Source organism: Diabrotica undecimpunctata, chromosome 7 (assembly GCF_040954645.1).
Source record: "Diabrotica undecimpunctata isolate CICGRU chromosome 7, icDiaUnde3, whole genome shotgun sequence".
In the NCBI taxonomy this organism is placed as follows: Eukaryota; Metazoa; Arthropoda; class Insecta; order Coleoptera; family Chrysomelidae; genus Diabrotica; species Diabrotica undecimpunctata.
In genome coordinates, this window is record NC_092809.1 from 141,870,292 (window position 1) to 141,895,304 (window position 25,013).

The 25,013-nt window shown below is 34.5% G+C and overlaps 1 protein-coding gene across 2 annotated transcripts in view; it reads right to left on the reverse strand.

Moving 5' to 3' along the window:
* The window catches only part of LOC140445945 (serine protease svh-1-like), a 53,712-nt gene that overhangs the window by 9,548 nt on the left and 19,151 nt on the right, over nucleotides 1-25,013 (reverse strand). For both annotated transcript variants that reach the window (XM_072538395.1, XM_072538394.1), the window contains 6 exons: nucleotides 23,131-23,447; nucleotides 14,415-14,889; nucleotides 12,603-13,000; nucleotides 7,329-7,515; nucleotides 5,871-6,019; nucleotides 825-977 (listed from right to left, as the gene is read on the reverse strand). In XM_072538395.1, coding sequence (XP_072394496.1) covers nucleotides 825-977; nucleotides 5,871-6,019; nucleotides 7,329-7,515; nucleotides 12,603-13,000; nucleotides 14,415-14,889; nucleotides 23,131-23,447 — 1,679 coding nt within the window. The remainder of the gene's footprint in view (nucleotides 1-824; nucleotides 978-5,870; nucleotides 6,020-7,328; nucleotides 7,516-12,602; nucleotides 13,001-14,414; nucleotides 14,890-23,130; nucleotides 23,448-25,013) is intronic.

Sequence of the window (25,013 nt, forward strand, 5' to 3'; positions counted from 1 at the left end):
ATTATATTAATATGCACTAATTCTGATTTTATGTTTCAGGCATCCTACAAAAAAAATCCAAAAAACAACAAAAAACGGCTTCGGCCACCAAAAAAATCAAAAAACTACTAACAAAAACCGGCGCAAGCCACAAAAAAATATTAACAAAAACCACTAAAAACTCGGGAATGTAGGGCCCAACCACTTGAGCACCAAGTCGCCGAACTGAGCCTAGCTCAGAGCGGAGACTTGAGGCCCAAGTAAGCAATTTTAGTTCGCGGATAAGCCACATTAAGATAACAGGAATATAGCGACAATGCGCTGTCCTGAGTTTTGAATTCGGTTAGGAAACCATGTTGGGGTTCTATTACCCAGGATCTCCACATGAACAGCATTTGGCTGATAGTTGTGCCCCTATCGCGCATCAGAGTGCTATAGGGGGGAAAGGGATGGTCTGGAGCATTGGAGCGCGGTGGAGTGACTCCTGTTTTTACTCGAGTTAATACACCTCGCTCCAATGAATTGTTACACCCGAACGTAATTCTTAGGGGTGAACATTTCTCACAGGTTGGGTTTCATTAAATTGCTTGCTTGCTTGCATGAAAATATAATCTCAAACCTAAAAAATAAACTACAATGAAGAACTGAATATATACATGAACCATTTGAAGATAATTTATTTTAAAAAGGAGGACATATTGTGGGGTATTATCATTTAACGTCAATTGAAAATGTCAAAAGCAATCTCAAAAATTATTTTTAGTAGCAATTTGTGTTTTAATAATTTTAACCACAACTTACACTAGAATCACCATCAAATTCGTTGTGATTTGCTTTAGACTTACCTGCCAAGGATAATCTCCTTTCTTAGCAACACCACCTCCTATCACTCTTGCCTGAACTAAATCGTTGATGGCAAACTGATTGTCTTTCCTAAAGCCACAGTTTTTGGGTAATCCTTCTTCAATTCTTGTAGGTAGATTCGAGTGTCTTTCAATCTAAAAAGAAATAAATATAATATTTTATGTAAAATTTCCATGGTTTGTCGGTCTGGAATTAATAAAACAATTTATTATTGTTCAAAAGTTTTAACGATTTGCATTTTCTATGAACATTTACAGAATTTTTTCTATTATTGAATTTTCACTATTGATCATCAATCAGCCAATCCCGTCCACTGCTGGACATAGGCCTCCCTCAGTTCTTTCCAGTGTTCTCTACACTGGGCCGCTTGTAGCCAGTTTCCCGCTACTCTTTTTCACTATTGATAGTACACAATAATTTCTACTAATTTAGATAAATTCCTGCCACGTATGTCTAGGAGTATGTGACCATATGAGAAGCCTTGATCTCCAAAAGCCTTTGTCTATGAAATCAGTTCTCGGATACGTATAAGATAGATACCTCTCCTTTATCAAAAAAAATATCGTCCACTGCATCCATCAATCCACCCCTGCCGTCAAGAATATTCGCGCCAACTCCCACCTAAACGCCATATCAATGAACCACTTCACTATTGACGGTATAAATCGACCATACCCGACTATAAACAGGCCTTTCTGGATCAACAGACATTGGACAATTACTGCCAAATAGGCAACTTCAACTCATCAGGACCTAACAAAATTCGGTGAAACTGCGTAAAATCCACCGAGTGTCACACACTACGTGACAAAAATAGTCAACTCACTTAAACTCTGCTACTTTTCAACCCCTTGGAAGGTAGCCAATACAATTTTGCTCCCTAAAAAGAACAAACCCTGAACCAATCATTAACTTTTACAGGCCGATTTCTCTACGAAAAGTTTTAGCTAAAATCTTCAAGGGTATGATCTAGGAAAGACTCGTAGACTTTACCGTAGTAACTAAGATCATCCAATTCGGCTTTGAAGAAGGTCACTACTCTACTAGAACCGCGCTGACTAAAATTGTCACACACATTACCCAAAAGTTAAACGACAAAAATCTTTATATTGGAATTTTTCTTGATGTAAAGAAAGCCTTCCACAAAGTTTGGTGGGCCAGATTGGTGAGGAAACTACTAGACATCAGTTTGCCTATTCCTTTTCTTGGACTTATCTCTTCATATATCTCTGAGCGTAGCATCACGGTAAAGGTGAGAAGTCAACTATCAACTCCCTTTACCCCTACAGTAGGAGTGCCACTAGGTTCCGTCTTGACGCCAATCCTATACACACTATACAACAGTAACTTCCCCAATTCTAAAAATACAAATAAACTCACACTACTTTATTAGACAACACTGCCCTCGTAACAACAACACGAGATACATATGTCTTCCAAAGGTACGCTCAAAATCATCTAATCCATATAGATAGGTGGTGCGGGAGATGGAGAGTAATACCTAATACTAACAAAACACAACTCATACTCTTTATACATCCCAATGTTAGCGGCTACTGTGTACACAACCTGCAGAGGACAAAATCTGTAGCGTTTTTAAATTTGTGTCTATATATAATATTTAATATCTATATAATAATATAAATTCTGTATAAAGTTTTGTAGTCCGCCCCTATTTTGTTTATCTCGTTAGTATAACATTAAAAATTACCAGGAAATCTGCGTTTGTCTTTTAAAAGGGAATGTAAAAACGATCGATAATATAACAAGTTTTGTATCCAGTTTTCAAGTTTTTTTGTCTTTATTTACATTCAAATCCCCCAAATCTCTGAATACATTGTGAGGTAGAAAAATCAATATAATACGTGTTATTTCTTCATATTTGGAAGTAGTTTGTTTGAGGGTCGCTTTGTAACATAGTTGAGGCCAATTTTAAAAACAAGAAATTTATGTTATGGACGTAAGAAGGGTCGCCCACACCAGATTTAGGTCAAGAGGGGAATTCAAGTCAGGTTGAGAAGAGCAACGAAGCAGGCAGGTTGTATAGGGCAGCTCGAGTTGAACATAGCCGGTAATTTTGTGTAATGGGTTAAGTTTCAAGACCGGTAAAAAGTGGAAATCTACTCTCTGTAATATGACAGATTTATAAAAGAGTAACCACTTGAATAGTTAGAGGATTTGTGTAGTATACCAGAACATGGTAACATTTTAAATCAGTACATATGGTGTGCCACCAGCTTCGTTTGTCGTCTGTTTGCCCCAACTTCGTTCCAGGCTATAGAAACCGTCTTCCTTCTTTCCCGTTGAGAATTTGTCCAGGTAGCTTTCCCATAGATGTCTAGCAAATTTCAAAGTTAAGTGTAAAAAAATGTGAATTATAAGGTAACATTCAGTATATTAATTTTAAAATAAAGACAGACATTTTTTTGCTAAAGTAATAATTGCTTTTATAACAATTTAAAAATTGTAATATGTATGGTTATGCTGTCAATATATTTGTTCTTTGTCATCAAAATTAAATGTGACATCTGACAGCTAGCTTTAATTTTTTTTTGTTGTGACAATTTTTAATTTGCTTGTATAGAAAGTTGTTTTATATATATATTTGGACCAACCCAATGCAGCGATAGTTCGTGGAGAATTAAAATGAACCACGAGCTGGATGAACTAATGCAGAGCGCAGATATTGTCAGATTTGTAAAATCACAAAGACTAAACTGGCTTGGTCACCTAGAAAGAATGCCAGATAATCGAGCTGTAAAAGTAATCCAGAGATGGAAGCCCCAAGGAAACAGAACAAGAGGAAGGCCCCGTAAAAGATGGATAGACGACGTAGAGAGGGATCTTAAAACCATGAACATCAGGCAGTGGCGAAGGAAAGTATCCGACAGGGCAGAATGGAAGAACATTGTTAAGCAGGCCAAGACTCACAAAGGGTTGTAGCGCCATTAGAAGAAGAAGAAGAAGAAAGTTGTTTTATAAAAAACGTTAAATCTTATATATTTTTATGAACAAGGATATCCTTAATTTTTAATTTAGCCATATTAATAAGATAACCTAGAAACCATTTCGAAGAATTTTGTAGCAATCTCCTTTGTAAACAGGCAACACATAAGTTTTTTTTGTAATTTTGTATTTTGCAACTTTTAATAATTTTTGTGCAATCTGTATTTTTAATAACTGTTTGTATGAGACAAAAATAAACGTTTTGATTTGTTTCTCTGATCCATTTTTTTTATTTTAGTTTAGAAAAATCTCCTAACCTTTTTTTGTGTGTTTACTTTTTAGGAAGGAAGAGTCCTTTTCTTCTTTCCTCCAGCAAGTTTAGGATCCTTCAAAGCGGCGCCCTTATTCTAAATTGCTAGAAGCCCTTCCTTGTTGTTTTATTTGCCCATTTGCCCAGGAGATTTATGTAAGTACCCCTTTATTTCATTTTTTTTGTAGCTGCCCCAATCCGACCCCTTGTCTTTTACTTACCCACGACCCCAGCTCTCCAGCAACCCCCTGAGTGCCGTTCGCATAGTAGCGTTTATTTTGCTTGCCCTATCTTCGCCCCCATAGTTTCTGTCCCCAATTTTCTACCTCCATAATATTACCCTAAGGTAGGCAAAATAATATCGTTACAAATCTACCTGGGGCTATGGGGCAACTGACTCCAATGCAGGGATCAGATCAAGTATCTAGGTACGGTGTTTACCAAAGCACTTAACTGGAGACAAAATCTGATCAAAACCCGTAACAGGGATAGGAAAAGCGTTGGCCTACTCAACGCTTGATTTGGAACATTCAGACGAGTGCAAACTGAAACACTTATATACATATACACGTACGTGATTGAGTACAAGCCCTTTCTCCTCCTAACACTCTCTGAAGACACTCTCCTTCAAAGTACACTAACAAATCACCACCAAAACAACATCAGGACCAACAACCAAAAACCAGTGCCGCCATCCACAAATCACAAATACGTCATGAAGAGGCGATAGTAGAATTAAACGGACATTTGTTTGACCACCCTTTGGCGTGGGAAATAAGAACACAAGCGATTTAAACAATACGTAGTTTAATAATTGAATATTACTATAACTAAGTTAATATCTAGCCAAAATTTTAGCGCAAGTTCTTTTATTGAAACATACAGACTGTATGTTGTGAATTGTGATTGACTGAAACAATCACTGATACAGATTAAAATGTTACTAATAATTATCACATCAACTAAGGATGTTTTCTTCAATATTAATATACTTGATAACTCATAAACCAGAAATGCGTCGAATTTGATCGAATACGAAACTTTCCTAACTAATATGCGAGAATTAAACCTCTAACCAAAAAGCGACCAGATTTGCTAAAATACAATTTTATACCGACTACTTAAAATTCTGATTTTTAATGACTGACTATTGCCAAGCGGTTTTCGGGGCAAAAGTTTGGGAATTGATCGGAGCAAGTTAATCTGTGGGTAAAAATATCTTTTGAATACATTATCGGCTTTCATGAGAATTTGCTGGATAATTTAAGTCGGTAGATTTTAAGAGGTGTAAGTTAATTGCTACCAGTGACGTAGCAACACTTGGATATATTTCTTACAGAAATTTATCCAGGCGACAAAAGTCATCTAACCAACACTCCCAGAACACTTAAACAAGAAACAGAGAACTAACTGATCCCGAAGGACAATGAAGTTATAAACAGTAGTAGTGTACTGAGTAGTGAACGCTGTACTAGTGAAGTGATCTACGGGCTCAGAACGTTGAGACCCCGGAAGCCCTGATCAAAACTTCAGAAAGGAAGTCGTAAGCGTGGTTTACCCGAATTCGATGTATTTTAATCCTTAAACTAAAGTTTGATATTAATTTTTTAATAATATTATTCCTAGCTACAAATTTATTTCGACTTTTTTCATACAGCTCATGTAAATAATACCGTACCGAGCTGGATAAAGAAATCTGGTTTTTCAATTGGAAAATTCACACGAGAAGCAAATATTATGTTTACATTGAATAATCTAAATAGTAACCTACCTGGACATCTATTGCATCCTGTGAGCAGATCACCCCTACGTCTTCACTATGTTCGCAATTGTGCTCGCCCCAGTCCCAGTGTGTGCATGTGTTCAGCTCGGTCTCGTTGCCATAACAAGATACTTGATCGAGCCATATGGGCCCAAAACCTTAATAAACAAAATTTATGAATGGTCAAAGATATTAAATATCGATGACTTAAGTAAAAACCATCGTAATTAGGGAAATTTTAAAATTTTTGCAGCATTCAAATTATTCGCTTAATCCGTACGTTGTAACCAAATATCGTAACGCACAGAGGAACTAAGTAAATTGCCGCAATTGCCGTTATTGGGACAGAAGAAATCTTGGAAATGATGGAGGACAGAAGAAGGCAAAAGAATATCAACATAACTCAGTATCAACAGCTGCATAATCAAATAAAAAGGAAAATAAGAGAAGCTAAAGAGACTTAATTTGCTGGAAAATGCCAAGAAATAGAAGACTTACAAAACAAATATGATAACTTCAATCTCCATAAGAAAGTTAAAGAATTAGCTGGGGTAGCAAAACAAAAACCTCAAGCATACTAATGGACAAACAATGAAACATTTTAGTGGAGACAGAACAAAAAATAGGAAGATGGAAAGAATATATAGAGGAATTATTCCATGACCAGAGACAGGAAAATATATATGAAGATAATCAGGGTAAAGACAAGGGACCCGAAATAACAAAGTCAGAAATTCATGAAAATTAGCAAGAACAACAATACAAACGAAATATTAACGGTAGGCGGCCAGCAGATTGAAAGAGTAAAAAGATGTACTTACTTGGGAACGATAATCACAGAAAATAACGATTATACTGCAGAAATAAGAGTCAGAATTGAAAAAGCACGTGCCAACTTCGTGAAAATAAAAAAGATTAAGATCTGAAAATAAGGCTAATTAAATGCTATGTACACAGTGTACTCTACTATGGAGCTGATTCATGGACATTTAACCGGAATACAATAAATCGACTTAACGCGTTTGAAATGTGGACATTTAGAAGAGTGTTAAGGATTCCATGGATAGATAGTGTCACGAATACAGAAGTGTTAAGGAGAATAGGCAGAGAGAGAGAGAGAGAGAGAGAAATAGAAAATAAAATAAAAGAAAGGAAATTGCAATATCTCGGACATGTATTGAGAGGCGAAAGATACAACATCTTGAGACTCATAACGCAAAGAAAAGTAGAGGGTAGGAGAAGCGTAGAAAGAAGACGCGTTTCCTGGTTGAAGATCCTGAGAGAGTGGTTTGGTTGCAGCTCAAGGCAATTGTTCAGAGCAGCTGCCTCGAAAGTCAGAATAGCCATGATGATTGCCAACCTTCGTCGCGGAGATGGCACTTAAAGAAGAAGCCGTTATTGCTTTAATTCAAACCCTATGATTTTTCATGAGGTGCTTACACAGGGACCGTAAAAATACTGTCTTACCTGCGCCAAAGAAAGCATCCTTTTTAACAAAACTCCTGCCTTTGTATCCCAAGGACTTGCATACCACTTTAGCTGCATCTTCGTTGAAGTCGTCGTCACAAATAGTTCCCCAGATACCGTTGTGTTTGATTTCAACTCGTCCTTCTCCGGGATAAGTACCTCCTACAAGGCGCAGTTCGGTGGGTGCCTAAAATTATGAAAATAAAAAAATACATTTGTAATAACAAAGTCGTATAGTTTTTGAAGCGAAGCTTCTATACTGGTGTTGTATTACTTTTTTTCTCTACAGTAAAACGATGAGACGAGCGTCACGGAACTAATAGCGCCACAAGTTGGCTCGTCACGGGTAGTGTCATAGAATAGCGGTTCTTGACATCGATTCACTAGTCTCGATCAATTCGTTTCTAGTCGTATTATATTTACTCTAAGCAGGTTTAAATTAAAAACTACATGAAAAATAACTAACAAAATATAAACATCAAATGACGAGTAACAAAGTAAAAGGATATCTGTCACTTAACTATCAAATGATATTTATTTACATTTTATTATTAATATTTGGTTTAAATTTGACAGGTTTGTCATAAGTAAGCCACATATGCTTTGTTAATACGTTAACTGATGGTATTTGGGAGCAAACATAATAATTTGAGGAGATAAAATGCAAACAAGCTTAAGTCACAAATAAGTAATTTTTCAGAGAGGACCAAAAACTTGTAGCTTTGCTCTGAAAAAGGATAATGAGTTCTAATCGGTGTAATGCAATAGTATTGGTTCCAAACATGCGATTAAAATACTCATTTCAGTTAGGGTAACTAAAAAAAAAGTTTAAAAAATTGATTTTGTTTTGGCAATAATACCTTTTGCACGAACTCAGTGGAAATAATTCGTTTTGCATGTAAAATGTTGTGCAAATAAGCTGATTTACATGTAAAAACAGTAATAAAGCAGCAAAGTAAAGAAACAGTCACACATTTCTTCCTGCTCCTCACCAGTAGCTGCTGTAGTGGATCCATCAAAAATCAAACTCTTGTACCAACCAAAGCGTGAGATCAGAAGTAGACCAGTTCTCTCCAAACATTTTTTTTTAAAGTTTGTCAACATCATTGGTCTTTTCTTTGGTTAACACAATATAATGAAGTGGTGGTTATTCTATTTTCACTTGTCTAAGATTCTGTTTTCCTTTCTTTCTCAAAGATACAAAAGACTTCTCCTTCATACCTGTAGTTTTTCAAGCCTCTTGCCAACACAGTCTTTTTATAGACAAAAACACACAACCTATAGTGAAATGATGAGTTATTTCCTCCCATTTCCCGTAGCCCACCAAACCCTCGTGGTGACCTGTCTAGTTTTGTTACAGGATTTAATTGTTTGCTGATTCGTTTATTTCCTCTTGTGGGGGTTGAAACATTATACACTTAAACCTTTTATTAGCGGTTTATTAACTTCCACAATATCTTTTTTGTATACACTTTACAACACTAAACTAAATTTGACTATGTTCTTGTAAGAACAATTGTGTGGCACAGGTTAGAGAGAGGGAGAGAGCAACGTCTTGATAGACTTAACAACTTGAAATACTTAATGCAACTGGACTCTATGCGACTAGTGGTGGCAAAGGGACGAGAGGTGTGCGGGCTGAAGAGGTGTCAAATACGCTGACGATCATCTGGTCTTTTTTACTCTTCTTCTTCTTCTTTTTCTTCTTAGCCTTCTGTAGTCCATGTTTGGACATAGGCCTCTCCCAACTCCTTCCATCGGTCTTTATTCTGAGCAATATATTTCCAATTTGTTCCGGCTATTCTTTTAATGTCATCAACCCATCTCATCTGTGGTCTTCCTCTTCCTCGTTTACTTTCGTAAGGTCAATGTTGTATTGTAGTATTCCAACGTTAGTCTTTTTGTCTAGCAGTGTGGCCCGCGAAGCTCCATTTAAGTTTGGCAATTTTTGTTGTTATGTCCTCGACTTTTGTTTTGGAACTTACTCAGTCGTTTTTATCTGAGAGTCGTATACCTAACATTGCTTTTTCCATTGTTCTTTCTGTTGTGGCTAGTTTATTCATGTTTGCCTTAGTTAAGGTTCAGGTTTGACATCCATATGTCATGATAGGAAGGATGCATTGGTTGAACACTTTGCTCCTCAAGTATTGGGGTATTTTGCGATTCTTAAGTATCCAACTAAGTTTTCCAAATCCTACCCATGCTAGTCTTGCTCTTCTAGTAATTTCCGCACTTTGGTTCTCTTTGTCAAGTCTCAGGATTTGGCCTAGGTAGGTATATTCCTGGATTTGTTCTATCTCACTGCCATTTATAGTTATACGTCTGGGGTCATCTGTGTTTGTCATTATTTTTGTTTTTTTCATATTCATTTTTAGACCAACGTATAGGCAGCTGGCTGCTAGTTCCCTTATCATAATTTGCAGTTCCTCGAATGTGCTCGCTTTATTCACTATGTCGTCAGCGAATCTGAGGTGGTTTAACTTTAATTAACGTTAACATTAACGTTAACATTAACGTTAATGCCATAGGTTGACCAATTTGTAATTTTGAAGAATTCTTCTAGGGCTAGGTTGAAAAGCTTTGGCGATATTACGACTCCTTGTCTCACTCCTCTCTTAATGTGGATGGGATTTGTATTTTCGTCTAGTTGTATTATCATAGTTGCATTTTCTTATATATTATGTGCTAGTTGCCTATATCTCGAATATATTCTACAATTATTAATAGCTTGTGCTATGGCCCATATCTCGATACTATCAAACGCCTTTTCATAGTCGACGAAGGCAAGAAATACGGGTAGTTGGTATTCATTTGCCTTCTCTATCAATGTTCTCATTGTCAGCAGATGGTCTGATGTACTATATCCTTTGCGGAAGCCAGCCTGTTCAACCGGTTGGTAATTGTCCATTTTGTAGGTTAACCGGTTGTTAATAATTCTCATAAATAGTTTGTATACTTGACTGAGCAACGATATAGATCTATAATTCTGTAGATCACATTTGTCCCCTTTTTTGTGTAAGGGTATTACTAGACTCTCGTTCCAGTCTTTAGGGATCTTGCTATTATGGAGACATCTATTAAATAGCTCTATTAGTACAAGGATTGTTAATGTCTTGCTTGTCTTTTTTACTAATAGATAATATTTGATATTCAAACTACAGAGGCGGAGTTAAATTAAATTGGAGTAGTAAAAAATTAGTTGGTTTTCCAACACAACCTTTTCCCTTTTTTTCGGAGGTGTTTAATTTCTTCTTGTGTCCAGTAGCGTATTTCAATTCTCTTCAGTTCACTTAATGATTGGATGTCCTTATAATATTCAATTAGTTTCTTAGTATCAAGTAGTGGCCAATCTTCTCCTAGTGCTTTTATCTTGCCTATACCACTGTAGATGTCATGGTATTCCTGTTTAATTAAAATTATGGATATTTTTCGCAACTGCTTTTCTATTCTTCCAAAAACACCCTCGGCGGGTAAAAAACTATGTCCGCATACAGGGAAATACAATAAAATTTTCTGGACTGATGATTTGTGTGTTTTCAAAAAATGAATCAGTGTTCTCAGGACAATATTATTTTTATTTTGAGAAACAACCATTGCTAAACAACCTTAGTACAGAACAGCCCTGAAAATCAGCTTCTGTCAAATAGTTAAAGAGAGCCGATGATATTTCCACACTGTCTTTTCCTGCCTGCTCCTCTGCCCAAGTATAGAACATAGGGTTTTGAGTTTTTAGGTCAGTAATACAAAAATCATAAAACCCAATTTTTCTCTCGCAATAAGTTTCTTGAATTGGACTTTTCAGTAGTGGTTGAATTTGTTGAAGATCAAAGCAAAGGCTAACAGAATGAGGAACATCCATTTTTATATACTCATAAAACACCTTTGCTCTTCTTGAATGAATCCGCTTTTCAACCATTAGCTGCGCCTTTCAGCAGACCGTGCTGGTGCACTTTTAATTTTTTCTTTGAGAAGGCTGAGAAGAAGGAGAAGTACTGCAAGTATCGGAGGCAGGTGACTTAAAACCTATTTTAAACTGGTTTAAAAAATCATCCTAAACATGCTGCATTTCACTTTTAACTCCTCTTTACACTGATCATTATATTACATTTGACTTAGTTTACTAATAATTAACTCACTACTCAGATACAATCTGTTGGACTTCTTTCTGCTGTAATGTGATTCAGTTCCTCTGAGTTTTTATATGTACTCCTTAACACTTTCCTTCTTCAGATAGTTCTTATTTTTTGTAGTGTCAGCAGAGACAGTTGGAAAGAAGTATTGTAGTGAAGTACTTTTGCTCAGGTCCAGAATTTTTTTTTTTTTTTTTTATACCGGCCTAGGTATATGTCTTTTGATTTGTGTTCTATGAATCCGACTGCAATTCTGTTATCTTGTCTTTTCTTGTCTGTAGCTTTATAAAACTCTTCTTTGAAAGCTTTGATGTAATTAGGCCTTCTTTTTACGCACGTGAGATGTTTATTGTTGTGCTTACAAAGTACAAAAACTAGGGCTCTTTTAGGAGCTGCATATCTGGTAATTTGTTCACTTTTCCTTTTTCCTCCTTTAACTCTTCTCTTACTAGCCCCTTCATTTCGTTCACCAACACTTACACTTCCATCTGCACCATCCATTCTCCTTTAAATAATAACCTAATTACTAATTGTTTGTAAATACGCTGACAATCTAAACAGTAGTTACAAAAACTTTTAATACAAAACCCTTATATAAACTCAAATTTGCAAGACCCACTGGATCAGCTGAGTGGCAATTGCAGCGCTTCTATTGGTTGGCTGGAAATAAGCTTGTTTACATAGACCAGTACAGTGGAAATAAGTTGTTTTGCATGTAAAGGTGGTTTTTAACATGCTGTTACCTTTGGAAATAATTTTTTTTTTGCATCAATCAGATATAATAAACCAATTTAGCTACAACAGAATAATGCATTGGCACATCTAACTTAAGTTTTATTTTTGTGTGACTTAAGGCTGTTTGCATGTTACCTCCTCATTTATAGAATTTATTTAAAATAACATCAAGAAAAATTATTTATCGATGATTATTTATCAGAAAAAATTAAAAACAAGTAATTACCTTAAGGATTTCTCAAATCCTTTTTTAAAAGAAGTTTAAATATAAGCAGAATAACGACCAACAATTAAAAAGTGGAACTCTAAATAAAAATAAATTTAATAATCTCTATAGCTCTAGACTGAAATATTTTTCTCTGATATCTTTTTTTTAATGATTTTTAATTCATAAAACTGATTAAAATACCTCACAATGCTGTACAGCTTCATCGGAATCATCGTTACAATCTTCGACATCATCGCAAACGAACTCAAACGGAATACATTCATTTCCACTATCACATTTCCATTTATCACTTCCGCATTTCTCTTGCGGAGTCTTACACACCACTCCCGCTATTTCTTGGTCTCTGCAGTTGTGCATTCCCCAACCAGGGAATGTACAATCGATGACGGTACTTTCATTTCCGACGCAGTTGAGGTCGTCTATCATATACAAAGTGTTTCTCTCCTTTAGGTCTTTCGCAAAGTACGATTGGCCTTTCACTTCAGCTGCACCTAGCGGGAATCCTAGTTCTCTACAAATAACATTGGCGTCGAGTATGCTGAAGTCGTCGTCACAGATGAAGCCGGTACTTTCAAAGGCTAAAATATATACAAATTTTTAATATAAAATAACATTTGTTATTACAGTCATGTATTAACAAAAGTCTTGGATCAACTCCTCCTCACAGACGACATTTGTCTCCTAAACTAACATAGCAGTCATATACAGAAGAAGATCGACAAGCTTGTATAATACTCCAATGTAATGATCCTTAAGCCAAAGCAATGAAAGAGCTAGGAATACCAAATTAGTTGGTAAATTTAACTAAATGTAACTCTTGAAAAAGGAATATAGAGTACGAATTCCGGGGGAACTTTCTGAACCTTCTAAAAAAAATAACGGGCTGTGCCAGAGAGAGACCATCTCCCCTGTATACTGTTCAATCTGGCTCTTCTGGAAAAAGCAATACGTATATCACAAATCACAACATTGGTTTAATATATAATAAATCAGTGCAAATCCTTGCCTATGCTGATAATACCAATATTGCTGGGAGAATGAAAAACGATGTACGAGAGGCGTATGAAGCATTAAAAGAATCAGCTACAAAAAGGGTTTAATGATAAACATCAACAAAACAAAATATATAAAAGTAAGCACGTAACCACAAATCCTACGACCTTTAGACAAATACAGGAGATACCTTTACATGCCTGGAGTCAATCATGGAAAAAATACGTTAGTAGATGAGATGAAGAAAAAAAATAGTAAAGAGAATTTAGAACAAACACGATATATTAGAATTAAACAAAATCAAAATATTAACAGCTGTATTAAGAGTATATTATTGTATGGCGCAGAATTTCGGAGGAAGAAACAACTACCAAAAAATTACAAACCCCTTGTAAATAAATCGTTCAGAAAAATCCTAAAAATATACTGATCTGATAAAATAACAAACGCAGAACTATGAAGAAGAATAAAAAAAATATATAAGTCACAATTAAAAGAAGAAAATGGAAATGGATTGGACATACACTAAGGAAATTCCAAAATAATATAACTACGCAGGCACTCGAATACCAACCAAACGGAATAAGAAGAAGAAGAAGAGAATTGTAATAGTAAGACTATTACAGACCGAATAGTAATTGGAGAAGAACTGTAACGAGGGATCATGGACGAATTTGCCTGAAATGGAGAGAGGTCAAACAGAGAGCAAGGAATCGAAAAGACTGGTAGAGAAAATTTGGAAGGAATAAATCAAAAGAGGATACATTGATCCAGCCAATTAGCTATCTCTCACTTTTGGCTAAGAAATGCAAGAGCGCCCAATACTCGATAAGGAGGGAAGGCAGTAGAAAGAGACAGCTGTACTGTACTTTTACTACCCATGACCAACTGTTTTTTTTATATATTTAATATTTTTAATAAATCATATCTTTGAAAAGAGTCTTTTTGAAATTATATTATTTCTCTAAAACAAAATATAATTTTTAAACAAACAAATACCTGTAATTTCTACTCGCCCTTCATTCTTCTGATCAGACCCGGCCAACTTTATTTTGTATCCAAACTTTTCGGCCCCGCAATGTTTTTCGTCTTCCCTGTTATCACAGTCATTGTACCCGTCACACACGTAATCTTTAGTCAAGCATTTCTTGTTATTACACTCAAAGTATTTAGTTTTATCGGAGCAGTCTATAGTACCATCTTTTAATTCGTAGTAGTCACTGGAATGATGGGTCTGTAGAGCTCCAGACAGCCCTATGTTTTTGTCGGATAAGAAACAATTTCTATCAGATCTTCTGTAGGTGAAAGATCTGCATGTGAACTTTTTATTTTGAATACAAAGAACAGCGCAAGTTGAATGGGAGACGTTGACAATGCGTTGGTTTTCTACTACGACGAGACGTGAGTTTTTCGCTACTGAAAATCTTTCGATATATTCTCTACAGTTTTGCTCGTCTTTTCCGTCGGCGCAATCCTAAAAAAGAACTATAATTAAACTACTGTAAGTAACATGTCCTTTTTAAAGTGTGTTAAATTTTATCTCGAAGGGTAGCTTAATTTATTATTTTTGCGGAGCTGTGGACAAAAAATCGCGTTTAAAAGTTACAGAAGTAACTATAACTTGCCTGCATAATCCAGTAAAATAAGGCAAAAAAGGGGGCAAACCTCGGAATGAAAGATAATAAGCTGAAAATTTGCATACGTCTTTATTTTGATGGTATAAAACTTACCTCAAAAGTCTCATATAATCACGTGTCCGCGACTTAAGATATTAAAGGTCAAAGGTCACAAAAATGAGTTTTCTGCAAATATCTCGTTTCCTTTACACTTTATGACATTTAAGGTGGTAAGAAAAATTGTAGAATGGAAAATTCTCTTCAATTTTTGTCTCAAGTAATTTTATGTACCTTCAATTCTTCTTAAGATAGAGCGCAAAGAATGGGGGACCGCTTACCTGTGTATACGGTAACGCGAAGTCAGCCAGTCGGATTCAATAAATAATAAGTTATATAGTTAATTATTCACTTAAAATACTATTATTATCATTAAATTTTTATTATTTATTATTTAATAAACTATATTTATAGATATTGATTATAAAATATATATTTTTTATATAGGTAATATTTATTTTATTTTTAACAAACATACAATATTATATAAAATACTTTTCGTCCATATTAATACGAATATTATATCTCGAAATTATATTCATCGAAAAGTTTTGATAAATACCCTCATTCTAAGAAACACATCTTATTTTTACACTCGTTTAGTGGATGTGATACGACTTCTGCGATTTATAGGAAAGGTAAAATATCGTTTATTAAAATGTTCGAAAAAAATCACCATTTACATCAGTCACCTCAACTATTTCAACAAAAAAACTGCTCTGTACAAGAATTATTTGAAAATGGAGTACGTATTTTCTTAGCAGCGTATAATGCTCCAACATCAGAAGACGATATAGACTCTTTTCGATACACCCAGTTCATCAAATCAACAAGACTCAACAAACCAGTGCAGTTATCAAGTCTTCCACCTTCAAGTGCAGCAGCTCGTCAGCATATCATTCGTGTCTATTATCAGACCCAAATTTGGTTGGGAAATGATTTAGAACCCCAAGAATTCGGCTGGGTAATGCAAAATGAATTTCTGGAACCAATAACAACATTATTACCGCCAGCACCAGAAGAACTGCTGAATACAATATTTTGCAATTGCAAGAAAGGTTGTGGTTCTAATTGCGGATGCAGGAAATCAGGATTGCAATGTACTTTAATTTGTGGGCAGTGTATTGGACAATCATGTCTAAACGCTTCATCAACTTCAGATGATTTCAATGAAGAAAGTGAATATGCACCTGATATTCTTGAATATTTTTATTCTGATACTTAATAAACGAGAATGATGATGATGAATCCGATATTGAGCAGTCAGAGGAAGAAGAAGAAGAAGAAGAAGACGGCGATGAAGAAGAAAATGAATACAAAAATATTAACTATTCATAATAAAAGAATATATATTATATTTGTAACTTTAATAAATCGATTATTGGATTAATAAATAAATATATAATTTAAAAAAATAATAAATATGATTTTTTCAGTATTTAATTAAATATAAAAATAATTATTGTTGAATTCTGCACTTGATCTTAATTTATCGTATATACAGCTGTTAAAAATATCATTAAAGTTCATTTGAAATATTTCATTTAATATTGTATGTTTGTTAAAAATAAAATAAATATTATATAAAAAATATATATTTTATAATTAATATCTATAAATATAGTTTATTAAATAATAAATAATAAAAATTTAATGATAATAATAGTATTTTAAGTGAATAATTAACTATATAACTTATTATTTATTGAATCCTACTGGCTGACTTCGCGTTACCGTATACACAGGTAAGCGGTCCCCCACTCTTTGAGCTCTATCTTAAGAAGGGTTGAAGGTTCATAAATGTACTTGAGACAAAAATTGAAGAGATTTTCCATTCTACAATTTTTCTTACCACCTTAAATGTCATAAAGTGTAAGGGAAACGAGATATTTGCAGAAAACTCATTTTCGTGACCTTTGACCATAAATATCTTAAGTCGCGGACACGTGATTATATGAGACTTTTGAGGTAAGTTTTATACCATCAAAATAAAGACGTATGCAAATTTTCAGCTTATTATCTTTCATTCCGAGGTTGCATCCTTATTTTACCGGACTAGCACTGGAACTAATAAATTTAAATTTAGCCTATTTTTATTTAGAATTAAAAAGTAAAAAGAAACATAACACTTTCCTTGCAACTTTTAGTATAAACTGTCTTTTTCAGGTTGCAAAACTGAAGCAAACACTGTATATACTCAGAGAAAAAATGTAACGACTGGATAAGAGACCAGGTTTACATTTTTTTTCGGTTAAAATAAATATTATATTTACCGAACACTTATTTATTTTAAAATTTACAAAAAGGGGTTATATATAATCTCTTCTTATTCCATCGTAATCAGAAATTTTTTAACCTCAATTGCGATCCACCTTCCCTTTCTATATTTTTTTCTTCACTCTTAGAGCTTGTATCTTGTTCTTCATTCATACTCTTTACTGCGTCTTCGGTTAATTGATGAACATCATCGTTTAATTCACTCTGCTTGGGTGATCGTGATCGTGACGTCGAAGACGAAAAGAAAGTCGCAGTAGAAGGACAAAAAGACATAGGTCACGATCACGATCACCCAAACAGAGTGAATTAAACGATGATGTACATCAATTAACCGAAGATGCAGTAAAGAGTATGAATGAAGAACAAGATACAAGCTCTAAGAGTGAAGAAAAAAATATAGAAAGGGAAGGCGGATCGCAGTTGAGGTTAAAAACTTCTGATTACGATGGAATAAGAAGAGATTATATATAATTCCTTTTTGTAAATTTTAAAATAAACCAGGTTTACAGATGAATGTTGTTTTTATTCTGAAGAATTTAGAAGTTTTTAAATGAAAACCCGGTGGAAGAGTCGCAAAAAGTACCTACATTACATTTTGAGACTGGTTTTATTGTTAACAAGAAAATATTCAACTAAATCTTGGACTCACTCTATTTTGTGGAATAATGTCACCGTTTTCCTTCAAACCAATGAACAAAGTTTACACGATTGTTAATTTCCATGCTCCCACTGTATCATTTTCATTCCACCCCGTATATTATAAAACATCGAAGTAGATTTTTAATCTTTTTGTGTCTCTAAGATTGATAATATAAGCATTTTCGAGTCTGTTTATAATAATTTTAAATGTTATTTCGTTTGATCTTGATTCTGCATAGATATTTGCGCGTCAAATAAATATGAATATTTCCACTTAGGTTGATGAGAAAATATATACTGACAAGAGAATGATTTTGGGAGAAGGATATCACTTTTTGATGAACTAGCGGCGATAGTAGTGGGTTTCATTGTTTGAGTCCGGATTTTCTTAAAATGTGTTATTGTTATTCGTTATTCGTTTTTGTCATCGGGAATTCAGTAATGTAAAGCGTAGTAGTTAATAAAAACAGATTGGGTTCTGATGGGGAAAGCATCTTTTTCGGTGAAAGTTTCAAAAAGCCGGCAAATTTTCGTTTAATTCCATGAGTTAGAGGGAGGCGATTTATCTTAAAATGCTATTTGACAGTTTTTATAAAGTGAGATAATCATTGGTTTGTTGCTGTATTGCGTTTCACGGGATTTGATAAAAAGTGTGTCTGAGGGCTAAGTGAGGACTACATGGTTTTAAGTGAGAATTAAGCAGTCGAGATTTGACGAATACATATTGTTATCATTAGGATATCCTGAAGTCCAATTCGATGTTTGACCTTCCAAGATTTGTCTCATATGTGTTGAATCCAGATTATTTGAAGTTTGTGTAGGACAGTGTGTTTTTTTTGTATCCAATTCCAAAGTAATACACTTTCTTAATAACTTAAAAAGAAATAATCAGCCAGTGAAGCAAAGTAGTTTTTACATAAGTAAAGAACCGTTCCTGTACCCGAAGAGCTATCAATTTCTTCAACGTCCATCAGTTCTTGAAAGTCGACCTGTGTGGTAGCCTCAGGACAAGATGAAGTCCTATTGACCTGCTTAATTCTTTAATTTGCTTTTCATCGGTTTTAGACGGATCTACTAGTCAGTGGACTATACCACTTGATCCTTGGTGTACATATATAGTTATATTCTGTGCATCTGTGTTCGACTTCGTTATTTTTGGAAAAGTTGGACATTTTGTCCCGTATACTATGCATTTTTTCGTGTTATTGAATATTAACTTTTCTTAGGTTGATGTACGGGCAATATCTACATTGGAACATTTTACAAAACTTTCCATTTTTTGAAACCCACACTAATGGTATATCTGGTAAACTTTGAAGGTTAATGTTAAATGATAGCTGCGTTATTTCTTCGATATCATCTGTCATTTCGTCTAAGTACATAGTTTCGCCGTTTTGTTTATGTGTAGCTATATTGATGCCATGGACTTTGAGATGTTGGTGAAGTAGATGTCGTTTGCTGACATTATAAGAGCAATGGCTGCAAGTGTACTGGTCGCGTCTTAGTTTATGGAATTGCTTGTGATAAGTATATTAAGATTTAGAGTTCGTAACGTAAGGACAAGTCATACATTTGAATTTTTTGCCGTCACCATCATTAACTAATTTTTCAGCCATTTTGTTTAAAAATTCGTCCGTGACCATGTAGTACATAACCAAAATTTTAAATTCTGTTTTGTTAAAAGGTTAAATACAATGTAAGATTTGTTGATAAATTTGGGTAATTTCTTAATAGTTTCTCTTTAAACCAAGAGTTTAAAATTATTTCTTTCAAAAAGATTTTCACCCTTAAAATTTTTTAGTAAAGAAAAGCCTTTCTTTCTAACCAGCAAGAGGATTTTTTTAAACGGCGTCCATTTTAAATAGTTTTAGACTCTTCTTGTGTATTGTTGCCGAGGAAATCTGTAAGTATTTTTTTATTTCTTTTTTTTTGTAGTTAGTTTCTCTAGTCCCTCAAATAAAGAAACCTTTATCCACAACCTAGCTCTCCAACCAAAACACTAGTAGCCGTTCGCTAACATTTCAATTTATTTGCTTACCCTATCTCCAGTCCAGTAATTGTTCAGTTATTGTCAAGCAATTATATATTGTTACAAGTGACACACAACGTGGTAGGTAAATAAAAATTGCTACAATATTGATAGAATATTCTTTCTACTTCACTACAACACCCAACATTACGTGTAATATGAAGATTCTAAGTTTATTTTTAAAAAAGTTATTAACATTAATGAAAACCGAAGTTTCTGATTTATTTTGCAACTTTCTAAATAACAAATACGGATAAAAACATTTAAAAAACGCTATTTTGAAGGTTTTATAAGTTTATTACTCTTAACACATTACTAATTACACTTTTTATTTATAGACGAAAACAGTGAAAATTTACCGTTTTTGACCTTAATTTGTTAATAACTTTTAAATCCAAAAAGCCAACTGCACGAAATATATAGGTTCTTGTTACAGTGGCGCACCCAGAATTAGTCTTAGGGGGGGGGGGTTGAAATTTTTTTATGCTACCTTCATTTTGAGTCCCTAAAATTTGGGTTTTAGTTTAATTTAAAGTACTAAAGATAGCGGTGCCAAAGATTCAGGTATCTATTATCCTGCCTAGCAACTAAAACCACCCTCTCTTACTTGTGCGCCGTTGATTGTCGCACGTACCGTACTCCGAATGTGGGGTGGCCACTGTAAGGCTGACGACATTTTTGGAACACTCCCTTCTCGTATCTAGATCTTATCTATTGTTCTGAAGCTATTTTCTTGTGGCATTTTAAAGTAATCACTATTTTAATGGGAATAAGCCACAATTGAAGGTTAAAATAAGGTTATTGATGTTTGACATTAATCCAACTTGTAAATACAATACATTTTGGAGACGGCTCCGCCAATCCTCCCGGTCCAAGGCATGCTTCTCCTCCAAACCTCTCGATTCCATCGCTCTTTTAATTCTTTCATTCCATGATCGTCGAGGTCTACCTCTTTTGTTCTTCCAAGGGGCTTCCATTTGTGAAGTTTTTGAGGCCAACGTTCGTCAGGCATTCTCAATAGATGTCCAAACCATTTTGAACCTCTTCTTTCTATGCTGTCAATGACCGTTTCTGTAGCATTCATGTTATTTCTTATAGGTTCTTTGGTCTTCCTTTCCTGCCTTGATGCCCTAGCACTTCTTCTCAAATAATCCATTTCAACTGCCAACAATCTTCTCTTCAGGTCTGCATTAATTGTCCATACTTCAGAGCCATAACAAAGAACTGATTCAACCATGGTTTGCTCTATTCTTTTTTTGTTCCTTTTGGAAATGCGATCCCACCATAAGGAGTTCAGACATCCTACAATTTTACGTCCCTGATTAATTCGTGTTTAATTTCGGTTTCTTCCAAGCCGTTCTTAGGAATGAGTGGACCTAAATATTTAAAATTTTCCACTTGTTTGATTTCCACGTCCTCGTCTATCAACACTTCAAACCTTGCATCTGATATGATAACTAAGTAAATATTCTGTTTTCTTCATGCTAACTTTTAACCCCCATTTTAAATATTCTCTCTATAGACACTTTATCATAAATTCTAGATCATAAGAATCTTGAGCTAGGATGATTTGGTCATACGCAAAGTTCAGGGAGAACAGTACGTCATTTTCTATGGGGATTCCAATAGAGTAGTTTGAGATTTTAGATTCCAGTTAGAGTAACATACTGCATCCTTGTTGTAGTCCTATAGTTACTATTATTGGCTCTGATAGTCTATATCCGATTTTTAGGTAAGTAGTGTTATCCTTGTATACTTCTGTGATTATTCCTAAAAGGTATGTACTAATGTCGAGTTGTTGTTAAGCTTGCCACAATTTAAGTCTTGGAACTGTATCATATGCCTTTTCTAGGTCGATAAAGGCTAGATGTACTTCGGTACTAACCGCTATTCTTTTTTCTATTAGTTGTTGGAATATAAACAAATTATCAGTGCAAGATCAAAGATCAAAAATTCAAACGTCAATAAACTTATTTTAACCTTCAATTGCTACTTATTCCCATTAAAATAGTAATTAGATCCTATCTCTGTCGTTAGCTCGGTGGGTGTTTCTCTTCTTCTTCTTTCTTTTTATTGACTGCTCGGATGTAATTGTGAACACTATTCCATCCCTCCGTATTTCCCGTCATCTTCACGATCATCTCTCTTACAGTCACAGGGTTCATACCTATTTCTTTATACATTCTGTTTCTCTTCACTGTACATCTATTACACTCCAACATTGTGTGAGTAACAATGTTGAAATATTTGCAGTATATGCATTTATCTGTATCTGTCTTTCTAAACCTATGAAGATACGCCCTAAAACAGACAATCTACCCAGTCCCTTAGGCTCGGGATCAGCAACTTTGTCCACTGAGCAACATCTTCCTTGTTGTTCCACTCTTCTTGCCATTTTTCCATTGATCTTTCCCTTTCTTCTTTTTTTTTATAGCTGTTGTCAAATCCTTCCTTCTCCTATAGAGATGTCCCTTTTCTACTGCTAATACAGGCAGAGGAACACAACCCGTGATAGTCCACAAGGCCGCCGCAGATACAGTCCTGTAGGCGCATGCTACTCGCAACAGACTCGTTCTGTCTACTTTTCATAAGCCTAATATTAGGTATCGATATCTAAATATAATGAAAAATATTATTAATTATTGTGTATTAATTATTGTGTATTAATTATTGTGTATTTATACAATAATTATTTTGTTCTACATATTTAAAGTGGTAATTTAATTATTCAATCAGCGTTTTGGATTTTTTGTATTATGTGTGAAAGACAAGTTACGTTTTCCTACTATTCTTTATATATTGTTTACTTTATATGCCCTGGGGGGTTTAAACCCCCAAAACCCCCCCCTGGGTGCGCCACAGTCTTATTACAGATTTGCGTACTACTCAAATCAACTGTCGTTTGCTGACCGGGTCAGTGTTACGAAAAAAACCTTATTCCCTCGTCTATATATTTAAATAAAGGATTTCTATGATTGCGTCTTTGTAGTTAAATGTAACACTGCACTGATTAACCTTTCTGTCATTTTTATAATCCGATCTTTACTTATAACACATTACGTTATCATACTTTACGTGATTTTTTGATCTCGCTTACCCTATTATTATCACAAAGCAGCGTCAAAGAAATACAAGAGTTCGCACTGCAATGGAAATCATCGTCAGAACATTTCCTAGTTACTCTTTGTTTGACTTCGATTACGTTTTCCGGTTCCAAAACCACCGGATCTCCGTTGTCGTAAGTAAAGACATAATCCGTCTCGCCAAGATCGTTAGAATCCGCGGTTTGATATGGTGGGGGCCAAGCGCTTCTTGGAGTGGTTACTTGCGGTCTTCGTTGATAGTGGTTGGAGTTGTAGACATCATCGTAATCGGGGGATTTCTCTACTGGTTTAATTACGTATCCAGGTTTACCTAAAAACAGTTTTCACGAACTTGATGAAACAAGATGGAGTTTTGAGTTTTGGTAATATAAAGTCTAAATTTTGGGTATCACTGTACCAGTACATATTTAAATAAAAATTACAATGACGAAATAACAAATTAGAAGATTTTAAATTAATGGTGAACAATTATTTTTTATAAAAAAAGATGCAACAAGGTTTAGGCATCGTTTAAGGTAATTATTGGCTAATCAAATATCAGGAGAGCTTAACAAAGAAATATCTGGCCCAGTGAATTACTAATTTCTAAGCTTTTTACCAGAAAAAGGATGCCACCATCGGTAAAAGATCATAAACAAAAAAGAAACATAATCAATAAGTCCAGAAAATTGTAAGACACTCTTACACAGACAAAGATAAAACCGTAGCAAATCAAAATATTAATTTAATTCACCAAAGCGTCCATTCGTTGGGAAAATTCATTGATAATCTTGAAAAATTGTTGAAATTAAATAATAACTGTTAATTTATATGTTTCAATTGTAAAAAGTTAATATGAGTGAAATAAGTCAAATATTAGACTAAAATGGGAGTTTTTTGGTGATGTGCACTATTTAATTCCATGCTTATGTCAACCTTCTTCTAAAATAAGACTAGAACGGGGAGAAGATTGAGATTTTGTTGTAGAATGTTGTTAAATGGTTTTGTATAATAAAGTACACCGTTGTAGACAATTTTATTTAAATAATTAAGAGATGTGAGTCCAAGTCTGAAAATCGTGCTAGTTAGAAGTATGTTATTTTCCTGTTTGGGTGTTTTCTAGTATATTTTGAATACATTAAATAGTGCAAAGTGTAGTTAACAAGGATTTTTAAGGGAGTAAGTACATCGGTTATATTTTTTGGATTATATTATGAGTAAATTAAAAATTTAGTGTTTTCAATCATCGTTCGGATGGAGGTTAAAGCCTCTGAGGAGTTGATTCGGGCGGTAACTCGGGCTGAACGGGTGCTAAGAGCGATAAACAATCAACAAAAGGAACATGTCTATTATTCAGGTTTCCGTATATTTATAAAGATTTTTATTTATTTTATTTGTTAATACAGTGGCGCAGTATATAAGAAGACACGTGGAGTTAAATTGGAATATGAGAGTAGTGGTGAGGAAAACTGAAAAAAGAGAAATAGAGGAGAAAGGGAAGACGAAGAGATTTTTGAAAAGAGAAAATTAACGAAGAGGTTACCGAGCAAGAACAGCTCCCCTCTAAAATAAGAAAACTGCGTACAGAACAAAGAAAGACTGGATTATATTAGAGAATTGAAACATAAAAATTAAGAACTACAGAAGGGACTTAATGACGTAAATAAGAAAATTGAACAGCTGGCGAAAGAAAAAAAAAAGAGAAATATAGTTAAGAAAGGCTTAGATTTAAAAAATAATAATAAGAGAGATACTAAAGATAAACTGGAGTAATTTATGGAAACAAATCTTCACCTCAACATTAAATTGGCAGAAGATAGCAAAATAGGCGACAAAATGATCCTCGCTTAAATGGTAAACTCAAAAATATAGCAGGACAGAGTAGGTATATATATAT